This window comes from Pempheris klunzingeri, chromosome 5 (assembly GCF_042242105.1).
Source record: "Pempheris klunzingeri isolate RE-2024b chromosome 5, fPemKlu1.hap1, whole genome shotgun sequence".
NCBI lineage: Eukaryota > Metazoa > Chordata > Actinopteri > Acropomatiformes > Pempheridae > Pempheris > Pempheris klunzingeri.
The window spans coordinates 1,599,508-1,617,500 of NC_092016.1; the positions used below are offsets into that span (position 1 = coordinate 1,599,508).

A 17,993-nucleotide genomic window follows, 5' to 3' on the forward strand; every position below is an offset into this window, starting at 1 on the left:
AAATTATTGTTGTTGTCAGGATGGGTCAGAGTCAGACATGAATGTAATATAAGTTTGAATGCAGTTCAGTAAGAAGTAATAAAAATGGAATTCACTCAGAAATTCAATGTATGAAGTATAAAATAATGTAAAATGGAAACACAGCTACAGCAAACACACAAGTACAAATATTCAAACCTGAGTAAATGTACTTAAACACCAGGGTTTTGAACATAACTGCAATATATTTACATAAAGTCACAGAATAATTTGAACAGACGGAATAAAAAATGTTGCAGGCTGCTGTCAGTTAAAATAGTTCAAACAAACAATTAATTCATTTCTATTAAAACAGCTGCAAATAACAAAATAATGTGAATAAATAATAATAAATAAATGTTCTGTTGATTATTCAGCTAATTGTCTCGTCTGGTCCAAACACTGATGAAGACCATGAGGGTTTGTTGAGAGCTCAGAAAAGTGATTTTATTTGTCATATTAACATTTTAACTTGTCGTTACTGTGCACATGTACTCAAATACTGTGATCATGTAGTAATCTGAGGAAGCTTTACTTCACTTGAGTATTTCTGTTGTAACGGAAAATAAAAAGTTCATAAAAAAAAGGTAAACATTGTGCTTTTTACTCCAATCAATCAATAAATACATCATATTATCATATCAATAAGCTTATTAGCTAACAAGCAGCATGTTTAGTAATATATAAAATATAATAAGTTTCAATTAAAGTAGCTCCACATACTCTGAGATGTTCCTTTCTGCACACAGAGTACTTTTATTTTATTATTCTAAAAGAACATTTTGATGCTAAACCGTCTCTTCTTTTACTCTAGTGACATTTTAAAGGTTTTAAAGTTTCCTCTGCTGGTGTTAAAGCGGGTGTTTTTCACCTGCAGTGCGCACCTGTGCGTGGCGCCGTGAGATCTACGTCTCCCGTTTCTATGCTCGAAAACAACACGGATCCTCCGCGCATGCGTACATTCTAAAATACGATTTGCACAACGGTCCAACATCAAAGATGGCGGGAGCCTCCGACCCACTGGAGGACATGCTCTTCAATGAGGTGGATGAGAAAGCAGTTAGCGACTTAGTTGGCTCTCTGGAATCACAACTCGGCGATCGAAAGGCTCCCGCTGCTTCATATTCCGACGGGAAACGGGAGGGAGCTCCGCCGGCCGGCAGCCAGTTCTCAGGGAAAGTGCGCGATCAAGTGGGGTCTCTGGAGCAGCCGCAACAAGGGCATCCAAAAGCGGGGTTAAACCAGGAACCCGCCGCTAACGAGCCGCTCTCCGGCAAAACCCTCACCTCCTCTACCTCCTCTGTCGCCGCCGGGGCCGTAATAACCGCCGGAGCTAGTCTGCAGACAGTCGGAGCATCTCCCCCCGCTGTTTCCCCCGCACCGGGACCCGTAACTTTGAGCACTCAGTCCGCGGCTGCTAGCTTCCACCGGGCTGCTGTCCTGGGTCCGAGCGCGGCTCCCAGCGCCAACATCGCCCCCGCGGCGGAGGCGATCAGGACCGCGTCCCCCGGATTACAAAGTTTAAACGGCAACGCTGGAGCTGTAAAGTTGGTGAACTCGCCCGCGGTCCCCCCACCTGCCGGGGCCGGCTCGGTCATCAGCGCTGTCAGCGCCGGCAGCTCCACGATCATCGCCTCCATGGCTTCGCAGCCCGGGTTTCCTGTACCTCAGTCCTCGGTGGCGGCTCCCGCTGTAACTTTGCAGAGGCACCCCAGCCCGGTGGCCAGCGTCGCCCAGAACGGGATGGACCCCAAGGGTGCCCAGCTGGTGCCCCAGGGTGCGCCCTCCCCGTCAGCCTCCGCCTCTCAGGTCGTGAACCACAGCACCCCTCTGATGCACACCAAGGTGCTGGTGCCCAGCCAGGCCGTTCCCGGGAACTCCGTCATCCTGACCAGCACCCCCCCGCCGGCCGCAGCCCAGTCCCCCATCGGCCAGACCCAGACCGGGACCGGCCCGGCCACCGTCACCCTGGCTGGGGTGAAGCCCGCGGTGAACGGGGTGGCCCAGACTACAGTGGCGGTGGTGAGGCCGCCCGGCGCCCCCGTGGTGGCCACCTCCATCCAGCAGCAGAGACCCGGGCTGGTGGCCAGCTCCACCAGAGCGGCCGCCCCTCAGCCTGCTCTGGCCGTCCGGCCTCAGCAGCAGACCACCATCCAGCTGCCCCCCGGGTTCACCATGCCCCCGGGTGAGCAGACACAAGGAGGCGTCTCACCTGGTGTCCCACCTGTAGTCGGGGTCTAACATCACCTCCTCCTGTTCTCGAGCTTCTCCCAGAATCCTCAGAACTTATTCTGTCTCCTGCAACATGAGCGAGATTTTAAAATCGTGGCAGAGTTTCTCATCCTGGTGACCGGAAATAAGAATCCGTAGTGATACACCAAACACATGAACACGTGTTTCCTATGAAAACAGGAAACACTGAAGAGAAACATCGGTGACACAGTTTTAAACGCCGGCTCGTGTCACTTCCGGCCGCCATCTTTGTTTGTCGGAAACTTTGGAAATCTTTTAAAAGTCTCGTTCATGTTTTGATGGTTCAAAGGTTCTTTGAGGATCCTGGAGAATCCTTCAGAACGTGATGTTGGACGGCGTTGGCGTGTTCGTTCTCAGGCGTGAGAGAAATGGTGTCAAATCCTCGTTCGTAGATCTCAGAAACAATCAGTCGGTTGATCGGTTGATCGGTGGAGTCGTTGGCGGTCAGATGATTGTTTTAAAGCAGGTTCCAGCTTGTTGAATACGAGGACCTGACGTGTTTCTTTGTCCTACACGACTGTTTAGAGAATATTTTTGTGTTTTGGACTAAACAGACGTCTCTCTGGACGGAGGGAGATGATATCAGCTGGTTTTTTATTAGAAAACAATCAATGAATCGATGACGAAAAGCGGCAGCTACGACCGACACGAGGACGTAGTTTGTGGCGAAGTGTGGTGATGACTCTGATCTCCAGGGTGCCCGCGGGTCCTGGAGTTAATAAAAGGCTTTTCCAGACTGTGAATTTAATCCATAGTTGGGAACAGTTTTGGAAAAGTAGAAAAATGTAGTAACTTTAGTAATTTTCTTCTTTGGTTGTTTGCAGTTTCGGGCGAGTTCTGATTGTTCTGATCTTATTTGTCGTGTTGGAAGTTCAACTTCTCAGTCGTGGAAAAGTCCAGACCGAGTGGACAAAAACAATCGATCAATAGGTGGAGACAATAGTGGCGAACTGTCGCTGTAGCTGCAGAATCACAGAACGACGGGATGTGGCGCCGAAAAAAAGGTTTTAGGACGAAACCCAAACTGTTTTTACTGTTTTTACAGTGAAACAACTTTTACTGCTGCTGCTAACGAAGTAGAGCTGCACTCACCATCCGTCAATCTGTTGATCGATCAGCTGTTTGGTCGATAAAATGTCGCTCGTTGTTTTGCTCACAACTCAAAAATATTCACTTTACTGTCAAAGAAACCAGAAAATATTCACATTTAAGAAGCAAGAATTAAAGATTTTTAACCTTTTTTTAGCTTAAAAATGACTCAAACTGGTTTATTGACCAACACATTAATCTGTGATTGATTTAATAGAGAACTAATAGATTAATCACTGCAGCTTTATTCTGTAAAAATGATCATTAGAGCTCAAGTTCACAGGAAATCAGACATCATGGCAACCGATTCAAGTCTGTGACCGTAAACTGAGACGTTAGAGACAAACTACTGATCGATCGAACAAGAAAATAAATGATGGATTAGACTATATTGACAATAATCTTTAAAGACGCACTCACTGTGTTTTCACTACACAACCAGCTTTCTTTATGGTTCTACGCTCTAGAAAGTCCTAAATCGCTGCCAACATGGTGTGAAGTCGTGTTATTATGAAGTATTTAAACTCCAAGACGAGTTTCTTGATGTGAAAAGTCAAATCTCCGTTCATCGTGATAATGTTCGGCCACAACGATCGGTTAAAGATTTGCTGTGTCAGCGCCGGTTGGACTCAGCTGATCGTTCTGATGTTCAGCAGACAAACATGAATATTTACTGTGTCTGCTCAGCTGATATAAACACTTCTGTGCAGCTCTTAAACACCCATTAAATGGACCAGGACGACTGGCCGCCTGCCAGAGTCCCTGCAAGGAAACTCTGATTTAGAGCGGCAACGATTCATCAACGGAAAAGTGGATCTGCAACTGTTGCGATAGTCGAATACTCTTTTTTTTAAAAAAAGCAGAATGATGAACGCTTCCTGCTTTTCTTTGTCGCGCTCGACCGTAAACTGAACGTCTTTGGGAGAATCTGCCTGATATGTTTTCATCATTTTCTGTCGTTTTCCGTGACGTTTCTGTCAGAGTTTACTCGTCATCGCTTTATTATTGCGTCACAATTTACTGATCATTTCCTCAAATTCGATAGATTGTCAGACAAAGTGAATGGAGAAAAGTCTCATTTTATCCAACCAAGAGCGGAAAAACCCTGAAAACTCAGTTTATCAACAGAAAAGACAAAGAAAAGCAGAAAATCGTCACGTTTGAGAAGCAGGAAGCAGGAAATATTTGGGCTTTTTGCATTAAAAGTGCCTGAAAATAATGAATTTTGATGTCCTGTTTCTTCCTCTTCCTCCTCCTCCTCCTCCTCCTCCAGGTATGGTTCTGGTCCGGACGGAGACGGGTCAGCTGGTCATGGTCCCTCAGCAGGTTCTGGCTCAGGCTCAGGCCAAGACGCAGCAGGGCCAAACGGTGGCCAACATCACCCAGAGACCTGCGACGCCGACGGCCGGCGCCACCATCCGGGTCAGCACCGCCTCCACGGTACGGCGGCGGCCATTTTAACTTTGTTTTGTTCTTAATTTTAATATTTAATTCTTTTTAATTTACAAATATTGTTTCTCTGTGATGTGAAATGGAGCTGCAGCGGTTGGTCGATTAATTTATATCTGCAGCTGCTTCGATAATCAATGAATCAGCTGCTTCCATCGTGTAAACTGAGTGGATTTTCTTCTTTTCTTTGTCTTATGTGACAGTAAACTGAATATCTTTGGGTTTTTGATGAAACAAGATGTTTAAGATCATCATGTTTGGCTTTTGGGACGTTTCATTCCACAAAAAATCTGATATTTTACGGAGCAAATGATGAATTGATCGATCAGGAGAATAATCAGGTGAAAATGCCAAAGCTGAGAAGGAATTCAAGACAATAATAATAAAGACGGGGGGGGGCAGTTTTCAGAAGCTTTGTTCTCTGGCGTCCTCGTGTGAACTTTGGGCTGCCAACCTAACTGCACATTATTAGATTTCCCATGATGCTTTGCTGTTACATAACGCCATCTTTTCTCCCTCCCTGTCGTCTGCAGGCGCCTCAGACCGTCCGCCTGGCCTCCCCCGCTCAAACCAGAATGGTTCAGTCTCCCTCCACCACCACCGTACAGGTGTGTGTTTCCTGTCTCACACCCCTGAACACATCTCACGTTGTCTTTAGTGAACTTTTATATATATTTAGGATGATAATTAAGATTATAATGAACACTTCAGTCAGTCTAGTTGAACCAGAACCAATGTTAGTTGGTTTAATAGAACTTTTCAGATAAACCAACATATTTGTGCCCAAACATCACGTTGTTTGTTCCCAAATGCTGTTTTAGTCACAGTTAACTTGCTTTCTGTAAGATGGGTAATGTGGTGTTACTGTGACCTGGTGTAGCCCTGGTGTAGCCCTGGTGTAGCCCTGGTGTCGTCCAGGTTTAGTCCAGGTTTAGTCCAGGTTTAGTCCAGGTTTAGTCCAGGTTTAGCCCCAAGTGTAGCCCAGGTGTAGCCCCAAGTGTAGCCCAGGTGTAGCCCCAAGTGTAGTCCAGGTTTTGCCCTGGTGTAGTCCAGGTTTAGTCCAAGTGTAGTCCAGGTTTTGCCCTTGTGTAGTCCAGGTTTAGTCCTGGTGTAGCCCCAAGTGTAGTCCAGGTGTAGCCCCAAGTGTAGTCCAGGTTTTGCCCTGGTGTAGTCCAGGTTTAGTCCAAGTGTAGTCGAGGTTTAGCCCTGGTGTAGTCCAGGTTTAGTCCAAGTGTAGTCCAGGTTTTTCCCTAGTGTAGTCCAGGTTTAGTCCAAGTGTAGTCCAGGTTTTGCCCTGGTGTAGTCCAGGTTTACCTGTGGTTTATCCCCTGGTGTAGTCCTGCTTTAGCCCTGGTGTAAACCTAGTGTAGTCCAGGTTTAGCACAGCTTTCGCCCAGATGTGGTTCAAGTGTAGTCCAGGTTTAGCCCCAAGTGTAGCCCTGCTTTTGCCCAGCTTTATCCCAGATGTGGTTCAAGTGTAGTCCAGGTTTATCCCCAAGTGTAGCCCAGGTTTAGCCCTGGTGTAAACCTGGTGTAGTCCAGGTTTAGCCCAGCTTTCGCCCAGATGTGGTTCAAGTGTAGTCCAGGTTTAGCCCAGATGTGGTTCAAGTGTAGTCCAGGTTTAGCCCAGATGTGGTTCAAGTGTAGTCCAGGTTTAGCCCAGATGTGGTTCAAGTGTAGTCCAGGTTTATCCCTAACTACATTTTAACATTGCGAGTTGATCTTAATTAGTGTTAAATGCCACCGTCTCTTTCTGACTCATGGGAAAAAAGGCCGTCGACCAACATTTCTAATCACAGTTCATTAATCAAAGTGTGACTTGTCGTCCGATCAAACACATGAAAGCGCCCGTCGCTCCTGCTGCTTTTCTGAAGTGCGAATGCTGCATTTCTTGTGTTTATTTGACAGCCAGAGTTGTAAAATCCTGCCTGTGAGTATTTCAAACGTCTGATAAACCCTCACGGTCATCACATTTCATGTCTCATTGGTACCTGAAGTAACACGCCCACACCGGCACAGAGCGGCGTGCTGTTTGAACGCCCACGAAGACAGAAACCAAACCGCCACAATGGAGGTATTACAGAGGAGAAAACAGTCTCTGGAGACAAAATAATTAGTGGAGGAATGTTGAATACTATTAAGACACAAAGTGGGTGAATCATGTAATCATGCAAAAACACCTTAAAGGACGGGTTCTGTCTTAAAACAACAGTCAGGCTCAGTCATGTATGAGGACTCTGGGTTTTCTCCTCCGTCTCCTCCTCTAAAATCTCATTATGTAGAGATCTGTTATTTCCTGTATGTACAAAAACACTTTTATGTCACCGTTTGATTTCATGAAATCAGCCGTCTGTGCGTCAGAAAGGTGCTACACGACCAGAGGAAACACAGAAAAAGGGCTGTGGTGTTCCTGTTTGCTCAAAAGGTAGAAAAAATACAACACCCAGAATGCACTGCACCGCTTGACTCTCAGCTGTGGCGCTGTCTTCCTCCTCCTCCGTACGCCGTAACTCCTCCTCATTGTGTTCTGGCTCATTTAAGGAACCCAGAACGTCTGATTTCAACATTAAATCATCATCATAAAATCTGTAGTCCAAACAGCAGCCCTGGTGAACACCTGGTGAACACCTGGTGAACACCTGGTGAACACCTGGTGAACACCTGGAGCTCACATAGAAAATAGGTGAACTTGTCCTTTAGATAACTGGAACAATGAGTTTATTCTCATATAAAAAACTACAAAGAAAGAACAAATATATTTTTGTTAAAACTGCAGAGTGATATTATCTAACTTTATTAAGTTTATTGATTATGTAAAGGTGGTGAACACCAGGTGTGCTAATGCTAACGCTAGCTAACTGAATAATGACTCTTGGCTCTGAGCGGCTGAAAGCTGAAGATTGATTAATTGATCATTGGTTCAGACCTACACAAGCATATAATCATATTTAATTTATATTGATGAAGAAAACCTGATTGGTCTGAGATCATGTCCAAGTCCTCACAACTACAGAAAGACAAGAACTTGTGTGTGTGTGTGTGTGTGTGTGTGTGTGTGTGTGTGTGTGTGTGGCTCATTGATCGATCATTGATCTGACTGTTATTGGATTCCTGGATTATTGGACATATTTTCTACAGGCAGATGAGAGGACAGAAGCAGTGAGATCAGGAAGTGACTGCAAAACATGTCTCTGCGTAGTTTTTGTCTTTATTCTGGCATCATGTTGGGGACGTTGGTTGACGTCCTGTCTGTATGTGGTTCGATAAGTCAGGTGTAGTTACTGTTAAAGTCCTCGGTGTTGAAACAAAGTGCAGGATGAATAAAAACCCCTCAGCACTTCTGTAATGACGTCTGGCAGCAGTCTGACTAATGAACGTCGGTGAGAAAAACAAGAAAAGCAGCAAAATGAGCTGCTGTGGACTAAAATAAACCCTCAGTGACACACGGTTGTTGTAAAATCTGAATTAAAGTGTTTGGTTTCCTCCCTCATGGTGTTTTGTTGTTTCCCAGAAGGCCATCACCGTGGCACCCGGCGCTGCAGCGGTGTCGGTGAAGATGACCACCCCTCAGAAGGCCCAGACGGTGATAACGGCGGGTGGGACGCCGGTGGCCAAGCCCGCCGGCGTCCCGTCCACGCCCCTGACCGGCACCACGCCCGCTCCCGCCGCCACGCCCGCCGCCAGAGTGACGGTGGTGTCCCAGGTCGGCCGAGCTGCGTTTATGGTCACATAAAGATAAAAGCTGGTTAGAAAAGTGCCTGACTGCTTTTTCACCTGTCGTCACAAACAGGAGATGCAAGAGAACGTGAAGAAATGCAAGAACTTCCTCGCCACGCTGATCAAGCTGGCGTCCCACAACTCCCCCTCCCCAGATACCTCCAAGAATGTGAAGGCCCTGGTGCAGGACCTGCTCGTAAGCCTCCTCTCCCCCCCCCCTTCACCTCTCATCCCGCCATTTTGAACCCTCTGTGTTTCTGCAGTCTGACTCTCCTGCTCTGTTTGTTCAGGATGCGAAGATTGAGCCTGAGGAGTTCACCACTCGGCTGCAGGCTGAGCTGAAGTCCTCCCCACAGCCCTACCTCATCCCCTTCCTCAAGGTACTACTACTACTACTACTGCAGTACTACTACTACTACTACTAGTCCTCCCCACAGCCCTACCTCATCCCCTTCCTCAAGGTACTACTACTACTACTACTGCAGTACTACTACTACTACTACTAGTCCTCCCCACAGCCCTACCTCATCCCCTTCCTCAAGGTACTACTACTACTACTACTGCAGTACTACTACTACTACTACTACTACTACTGCAGTACTACTACTACTACTACTACTAGTCCTCCCCACAGCCCTACCTCATCCCCTTCCTCAAGGTACTACTACAACTACTACTGCAGTACTACTACTACTACTGCAGTACTACTACTACTACTACTACTAGTCCTCCCCACAGCCCATCCTCATCCCCTTCCTCAAGGTACTACTACAACTACTACTGCAGTACTACTACTACTACTACTACTAGTCCTCCCCACAGCCCATCCTCATCCCCTTCCTCAAGGTACTTCTACTACTACTACTGCAGTACTACTACTACTACTACTAGTCCTCCCCACAGCCCTACCTCATCCCCTTCCTCAAGGTACTACTACTACTACTGCAGTACTACTACTACTACTACTACTACTACTAGTACTACTACTACTGATACTACTACTACTACCAGTACTACTAGTACTACTACTAGTACAGTTCCTACCTGGACCACAGCTCTCACTAGCAGACCTACTGTTGTCCTAATCCTACTGGCTCCTGTACTTTAGTATAAACCACTAACTGACCTCTGTGTCTTGCTGCTCCACAGAAAAGCCTCCCCGCCCTCCGTCAGTCTCTGCTCAGCAGCCAGCAGTCTCTGGTGACGGTCCCCGGCACCTCTGCGCCTCCCCCGGCCGCCCCCGGCTCCGCCACCGCCATCAGGCCGCGGCTGCCCGTCGCTCCGGCCGGCAGCACCGTCAGACTGAACCCTCCGCTCACAAACACTCTGGTACGACCCCATCAGTAGATCAGGAACATCACTGCAGATCACGTTGGTATTTAAGGACAGACGTGAGAGGAAGAGGAGGAAGATAGACCAGGAAGTAAAGGGGTGGGGGGCTTTAGGGCGGGACTTCCTGCTGACTAACCAATCAGAGGAGGTCTTCGTGGACTCAGCGTCACTTCTGGCTCGATAAAACCAAGATGGCGGCGACCATGAAGTCAGACTCTGGGCTCCAAAACGGCGGTTTATAAACCAGTGGGCGACGTGACGGTGGCTCCGCCCACTTCTTATAGGCAGTCTGTGGTCATGTGACCATAACAAGCTGGAATTAACGGCGTGTTTAGATCCTCCAGTGATCATATAGTGTCTAGTCTAATGACCACATACCTGTAAACATGCAGCACGTGTTTAATCATCTTTTTCTGCTTCACTCTCTGATTTTATCCTTTAAACTCAAACTGCACGTTGTCATTTCTGTGTATTAGCAAAGCATTTATCAGTAAAACAGTTCACACGGAGTTCAGGAAGTGTTGGTGTGCTGCTGCTTGTGCAGCCACGTGAGCCACGTTCATAAAAACACGACGCAACTAAAGAAAAAAAGTTACAAGAATCATCAAAATGCAGCTTAAACATCTCCAAGAGGGAGGCATGAGTCTAGTCTGAGTGCAGATTGCCGTTAATTCCATTTTAAAAGGTTTAAAGAGGAGCGGTCTCTGAGGTTCAGTCAGTTTTAGATCGAAGAGGTGTGTCTTCTTTTCTCCTCAGTCTCAGTTGCCGCTGCTGTCACGTTGTTAATGTTGATTAAATGTTTGTGATGTCCGACCGTCCGCAGGCTGTGGGCAGAGCAGCAGTCCAGACTGTGCAGACCCGTACGCCTGTCGTCTACAGTCAGACCCTCAGACCTCAAGGTGAGACTCTCACACATAAATCACCTCCACGTCCACCGCGGCAAACATTATTTAACTTTCTTTGCGGGAGAAATTCTCCAGATTTGGTGGAAGAGATGTGAGCAGCTCTCCCACATGGTGTGTTTGTCTCTTCAGGTACACTTGTGAGGGGACCCACAACTATAATCGGCAAGAGTCCGGTCAACCTGGCAGCTCAAGCCAATCAGAAGAAGCTGAGTGACCCCGGGGGCGGGACGTTCAGGTGAAGTAGACACTCGCCGGCAGGAATAGAAAGGAAAATACAAATGCACAAAAAGATGGCCAAGAGGAACACTTTAGATTAGTCAAATAATATTAAGTGAGACCTGCAGTGGTTATTTTAGTTTGGTAACACTGACTGACTGACTGACTGACTGACTGACTGCAGATGTTGAATAAGATCTGATGTCACTAAACAAAGTGTTTTCTGGTGCCGAACTTTAAATATGAGTTGAAGAGACGTCTGCACGTTTGTGTTTGTCCTACAACAGAAAATACTAAATATCCTGATGTTGTCCGCTCAGCAAAAACATCAGTGACTGAAAGATTCATGATAAGTGTGAGATTTTAAGGTTTTAACTCCAAAATATAACAAAACTCCTACATAAAGGTTAGCTATTGTATTGCATTAGTACACATCCTGGTGTCTGAGTGACTGACAGGTAGTGAAAGTGTTGGAACTGGTCCAGTAGATCACCTCAGCCAGCAGACACCAAACGGGCTGCAATGGCTGCAACGTGATCCTTTGGGACAACTGCACCTGATCACAGTAGGTCCACTAAAAGAGCTTGTTTGATCCACTGACAGGCTCAGAGTGTTATTCTAAGTGTGTGACAGCATCATGGAAAGGATCCCTACAGAGAGAGACCTGGAAGATCCTTTTGGTTTAACCACAAACAGCACACACACCAGACTACATTCACTAAATCAGGGATTTTAGAGAACAGGACACAGGAGCTGCTGCTCTGCTGCTGCCTCCATCAGTCAGTTTGTGTGGGTTATACATATATTGTGTTGGATCTTAACTAACCCTTCAAATCACCACAGTCACACAGTAATACAAACTAACTAGCCAATCAAGGCAGTAGTTGAACAGCAACTCCTGTTAAAAATTACTGCTTTTGTGAATGGAGTCTGGTGGCTCTCAAGAAAGAGATATAACAGCTGTTTGTGGTTAAACCAAAAGGGTCTTACAGGTCTATTATGGTCACTATGGAAAGGATCCCTACAGAGAGAGACCTGGAAGATCCTTTTGGTTTAACCACAAACAGCACACACACCAGACTACATTCACTAAAACAGGGATTTTAGAGAACAGGACACAGGAGCTGCTGCCTCCATCAGTTAGTTTGTTTGGTGTTTTACAATAACACAATAACACAAAGACACACAGAACCCTGTGTTCTGTTAGATAACATCACTGCTTTATATCCATTAAAATATCCAAAGACTTTTACACCTTGTCCCATATTTTGTGCTGCTGAACAAGAGCACCTTGAAATCCAAGTTACACAAGAACAAACTAGACCTGCAACCAGCAGTGGATTAAATGTTTAGACAGAAAACTGATGGGCAAGTAGTAGTAGTAGTTTAAAAGTAAGTTTTCAAGCAGTAAAATCCAAAAAATTTATTGTTCTCACATGTAAAAACCTGCTGCTTTTCTTGGTTTTGTGCCATAAATGTTTATATTTTTGGGTCACCTGGGACAGAACAAATGATTTCTTGAGAAAATAATTGGCAGATTCATCTGTCACAAAATAATTGTTAGACAAAACACTTAATTTTCAGAGGTGTGTTGCTCCTCATCTGTAATTTCGCTGCTTAAAAAGTGGGAAATTCTCATTAAATATCCAGCTGTCTGTCCTGAATCTTAATCTTGGGCAATTTAATATCAGTCCAATGACACAACTTAGTTTAATTTGCTTTAACGTCCTCGGCGGTGGGACATATTTCCTCCTAACTGTGAGCGGAAGAGCTTCCATATCGAGCCTGTCGACGCTCCAGACCGTCAGTCAGGGAGACGAGTAGTTCACAGGTCGGCCATGAGAGGGCAGCAGGTGTCCACGGTGCTGATACTGACACAGCAGCATCCTCATCATCCTCATCATCATCATCATCATCATCATCATATCATCATCACGTCTGTCCACTCACACAGTTCACTGCAGGTAGAACTCCTCAGAGTCCAGATCCAAACCTAAATTAACTACTTATTAAATGCATTTTAATACGTTTTTTTTTCTAATTCTTTATTTTGTTATTTACACACATCAGGACAAAATCACCTTTATTTCCGTTTCTCTTCAGATGTTTTCATGATTTGAAGAACCTTATACGTTGTTGATGAGGTAAAAATGTGCACATGCAGGCAATAAAAAGAATATTAGAGCAAACTAGAGAGAAAATACAATAAAAATCAGTGAATTATACTAGAATAAAACAACAAGACAAGGTGATTCAGACAAAGCTGCCATAAAATCTGTCCGACCCAGAATTTAACCAGCTAATATGCTCATCAGGTCGCCTCGCCTACAGGAAGGTCTTTAATAGGTTGTTCTTAAGAAAAATAAGTCATTACTTTGCTTCTTTACTCTGTAGAAAATCCTATTACTCTTGTGTTACGCTGAGATGTATAGTTACACAGTATTGATGTATTGCTGCAGGTCTGCTGCTGCTTCGATCGATTAGTTCGATAAATTAGTTGTTGTGTGACTTTGTTGTTTTACATGGTGAGTTTGGATCCAACAAGTGGTAAACCTGCAACTTCTGCCAGTTAAAATGAGTGTTTTTGTCAATGGAGTCTGGTGCCAGTTAGCCACATTAAACCTTACATATGAGCACAAATAAGGTGGATAATTTATTCAAAATAAAACTATAAATATGTTATTGATGGCCTCAAAATAATACATCAGTAAAAATATATTACTAGATGATGACGCTGTCTTAAAATGTTTAAATGGCAAATGAACGTGGTTTAGATAATCATCACTGATCGCCTCTTTTCTGGCTTCCTGCCGACGTTTAGTTCATCGGCGTGAACAGAAGCGTTAACGTTGACCCGTCTGTGCTCTTCCTCCTCCTCAGAGATGACGACGACATCAACGACGTGGCGTCCATGGCCGGCGTCAACCTCAACGAGGAAAACGCCCGTATCTTAGCAACCAGCTCGGAGCTCGTGGGCACGAAGATCCGGTCCTGTAAAGACGAGTCCTTCCTGCCCACCGGCCTGCTGCACCGCCGCATCCTCGACACAGGTACCGCTTGTGTCCGGTGGTCTGGGGAAGAGGGGGAAGCATGTTTACTTGTATTGGAGCTTGTTTGATGGCGGCCAGCTGGACGTCAGTGTAACGTCACCTGCTGCAGGCTGCAGGCGTCTCTCATCCAAGATCTTTGATGTGACTTTGAGTTTCAGTGGTGTTTTTTTTTAGTGTCAGTCAAATATCTTTATGTCAGCTCGTCTGTAACTACACATGAAACAACATCCGAACACGGCTGACAGGAACAGAAGCTTTGGAGAAAAACAGGAAAAAGGAGTTAGTTTTGTGCAGCAGTGATGAGATTTGATCAAAGATTCGCTCACCAGTACTGAGCGGAGCAGCAGACGGGACTGACAGACGGCCGAATGGTCACACACCAAACTCCATTCATAATTCTCGATATTTTAAAAGTTTTAAAAAGTTTTGATGACTTTTAATTGTTTTTATCTGAGCTACAGTTTGACATTACTCTTAAACTTGCTAAGTCTTATTTCTGCTGACTCTCGCTCGGCGTTCTTTGTGCCGTACGTTCAGTGAACGCATCAGCGAGCACGAGCGTCCCCTCACAGTGAAGTTAGTTTCAGCCACCTGTGTTCAGACGGTCTTCTTCTCTGTTTGTGCAGATTTAATCTGCTTTTTCTCGTCAGTTATTTGTGAACACGACTTTTTGACCCCCCGAAACATTTTTCTAATATTAGTCCAAAGACAAAAGAAGAGCAGAGGAGCTCCTAAAGGAAACTCAACAAGCCACATTATTTCTCACTTAAAAATAACTCTGAGTTTTTATGTCAACTCTCAGAAGCTAAGATTTTCTTTTACACGGCTCATTTCACAGGAATGTGTTAGCTGCCACAGATTAACACAATTAAAACAGACATATTAATAACATGTGTGAGTTAAAAACCATTAAGGAGCAGAAATAAAAATGAAAAATCTACAATAAAAAACATTAAAATGTAAGAATAGAATTAAATTAACTGAAATAGCAATTAAGACCAGCACTAAAAATAATAGTAATGATGATAATAACTAATTAAAACCAATAAAGAGTCAGAATAAAGACCTGCAAACCAGACTACTGCGAAGGATTTCAGTCTGCTTCTTTGGTTATGAAGTGTTGGACACTCTCTCAGATCGTTCAGTGTGAACCACAGATGTGAACCTCATGGTGGCGCTGCAGGAAAAGTCAGAGGAGGTGAGAGTTCAGGTGGACGTTCACCTGTGGGGGACAGCTCGTCCTCTCAGTCACAGCACAGAGTGGGTCAGAGGGCAAACGGTAGTTGGATCATGTGTGTGATTGAACACACGTGTGTCTGTTTTCTCGCCCTCAGCGAAGAAGCTGGGAGTGACCGAGGTGCCGCTGGAGGTGGTGAACTTCATCTCCCACGCCACCCAGTCCAGGCTGCGCTCCCTGCTGGAGAAGGTTTCAGCCGTCGCTCAGCACCGCACGGACGGGGGGAAGGCAAGAGCACACACACACACACACACACACACACACACACACACACACACACACACACACACACTTTTACAGATGTAGGCGCACAAATGACTCACAAATCATCGAAAACCTTTTGAAAGATTTACAAAGAGCAGATACAGTTTTGTTCAAACATTTTTTTCAGGAGAAAAAACCCAATAATTTTGTCCTCTAGACCCCAAAATATCTGTGAGGACCCCTGAGACAGATCAGGCCCGTCTCTGGGGGGCTGAGTGCATGTTTTTAATGTTTTTAAGGAACACGTTGAAGCTGAAATGAGGCGTTAGTTTGCTGTTTAAGTTCTGGAAAACATGTTGACTTCAGTTTTCATCTCGCAAAACGCTGCAAAATCTGTTTTTTCAGGATGAATGAATCATATTAAAGTGTTTGTTTTGTCTCTTCTCTCTTCTTTCTGTCTTGTATTCTTCTTCCTCCCCCTCTCCTCCTCTTCCTCCCTCTCTCCTCCTCTTCCTCCCTCCGTCAGGATGAAGAGAATCACGAACAGACGTCAGACGTTCGCTCTCAGCTTCGGTTCTTTGAGCAGTTGGAGCGAATGGAGAAACAGAGGAAAGATGAACAAGAGAGAGAGATCCTGCTGAAGGCTGCCAAGGTACACACACACACACACACACACACACACACACACACACACACACACACACACACACACACACACAGACACACACACACAGACACACACACACACACACAGACACACACACACACACACAGACACACACACACTCTTCACCAAAAGTTTTCAGGTTTTTAAAAAGAGTAAATCTCTGTAAAGTGATGCTAAAGTGATGATTTTATGTTTTCACATGTCACACGTTGTTTCGTTGTACTTCAAGTAAAAATGAAATCAATTATTTTACAGAATATTTAATTCCATAAATAAATTGATATAAATGCAAACCAGTCCAGAAGAGAGCAGGTCCTCTACAGAAGCCCAGAACACACAGATATTTCTTTATTTCTTTTTAACAATGAACAAAACCAGACAGAAAGGGGACAGAAACAACAACCAATGTGAACTAAAATACAAAAAAAAGAAAGAAATAGAAGATAAATGAATCAAAAAGAATCCAAGAAAGTAAAAACCAAAAAGGATCAATATTCCACTGGGGCCACAGTACTTACAGTCTGGATAAATCTATCTTTGTAGTGTAGAACCAGGACTAATTAGACTGGAAGAGAGGTCAAAGGTCCATAAGAGGCTCCATGTTCTCTTTGCTATATAACCAAAGAGGAAACGAACAGCTGCAGCGTCCAAAGGACTTTTTATTAAACTCTGACAGTCGGGTCGTGAACCTCCTTCCAAAAGAGTGTTTGGATATTCTGCACTCTGAGGACGTGTGGATAAAAGGTCCAACGACGACGGCTTCACATTCTTACTGTGTTTACTGGGTACGAATCCACCTGCAGCTGGAGAACAGAGAGCAGGAGACAAACAAACAGTTTGTGAGAACCCAAATCTACATTAAAGGACCTGAGCCTCCAGAAAAACACTGTCCCCTTTCTGCAGAGGGACCAGTCCTGTTAGGACGCCTCCATCAGTGGGGGAGGGTGGAGGCTCAGACCTGTCAAAGTCCACGGCCGCCTCCTTTCCCCCTTTTTTCCCCGTTCTCATTTCAAAGGTCAGGCACTTGGTCGTAGTCTAACGTGTAAGCTCATTAGAGAGAGGAACGAAAAGACAATGAAGCTGTTTAAAATGTTGATACACGTGTGTGTGTGTGTGTGTGTGTGTGTGTGTGTGTCTGTGTGTCTGTGTGTGTGTGTGTGTGTCTGTGTGTCTGTGTGTGTGTGTGTGTGTCTGTGTGTCTGTGTGTGTGTGTCTGTGTGTCTGTGTGTGTGTGTCTGTGTGTCTGTGTGTGTGTGTGTGTCTGTGTGTGTGTGTGTGTGTGTGTGTGTGTGTGTGTGTGTGTGTGTGTCTGTGTGTGTGTGTGTGTCTGTGTGTGTGTGTGTGTCTGTGTGTCTGTCTGTGTGTGTGTGTGTGTGTGTGTGTGTGTGTGTGTGTGTGTGTGTGTGTGTGTGTGTGTGTGTGTGTGTCTGTGTGTCTGTGTGTGTGTGTGTGTCTGTGTGTCTGTGTGTGTGTGTGTGTGTCTGTGTGTCTGTGTCTGTGTGTCTGTGTGTCTGTGTGTGTGTGTCTGTGTGTCTGTGTGTGTGTGTGTGTCTGTGTGTGTGTGTGTGTGTGTGTGTGTGTGTGTGTGTGTGTGTGTGTGTGTGTGTGTGTCTGTGTGTGTGTGTGTGTCTGTGTGTGTGTGTGTGTCTGTGTGTCTGTCTGTGTGTGTGTGTGTGTGTGTGTGTGTGTGTGTGTCTGTGTGTGTGTGTCCTGGAAGCAGAGATGTTGACAGAAATGACCTTTTTAAAACCTCGTTAGGCGCCGACACGCTGAGCTAATGATGTTGATGTTGAACAGAGGAGGTGATCACGTCGACGTCTAAACTGTCCCGATAACAACGTGATCTTGATAACTCG

The 17,993-nt window shown here is 45.3% G+C and overlaps 1 protein-coding gene across 2 annotated transcripts in view; it reads left to right on the forward strand.

Annotated features, from left to right (window-relative positions):
* The first annotated feature begins 1,017 nt into the window (after nucleotides 1–1,017).
* LOC139201397 (transcription initiation factor TFIID subunit 4-like) overlaps nucleotides 1,018–17,993 on the forward strand; it is a 29,866-nt gene continuing 12,890 nt past the window's right edge. The window contains exons 1-12 of one of the 2 annotated variants that reach the window (XM_070830697.1): nucleotides 1,018–2,203; nucleotides 4,634–4,800; nucleotides 5,343–5,417; nucleotides 8,321–8,512; nucleotides 8,600–8,722; nucleotides 8,817–8,906; nucleotides 9,676–9,855; nucleotides 10,682–10,757; nucleotides 10,893–10,998; nucleotides 13,860–14,029; nucleotides 15,364–15,494; nucleotides 15,997–16,122. In XM_070830697.1, coding sequence (XP_070686798.1) covers nucleotides 1,018–2,203; nucleotides 4,634–4,800; nucleotides 5,343–5,417; nucleotides 8,321–8,512; nucleotides 8,600–8,722; nucleotides 8,817–8,906; nucleotides 9,676–9,855; nucleotides 10,682–10,757; nucleotides 10,893–10,998; nucleotides 13,860–14,029; nucleotides 15,364–15,494; nucleotides 15,997–16,122 — 2,622 coding nt within the window. The remainder of the gene's footprint in view (nucleotides 2,204–4,633; nucleotides 4,801–5,342; nucleotides 5,418–8,320; nucleotides 8,513–8,599; nucleotides 8,723–8,816; nucleotides 8,907–9,675; nucleotides 9,856–10,681; nucleotides 10,758–10,892; nucleotides 10,999–13,859; nucleotides 14,030–15,363; nucleotides 15,495–15,996; nucleotides 16,123–17,993) is intronic. The other variant, XM_070830698.1, reaches the window with a different exon arrangement.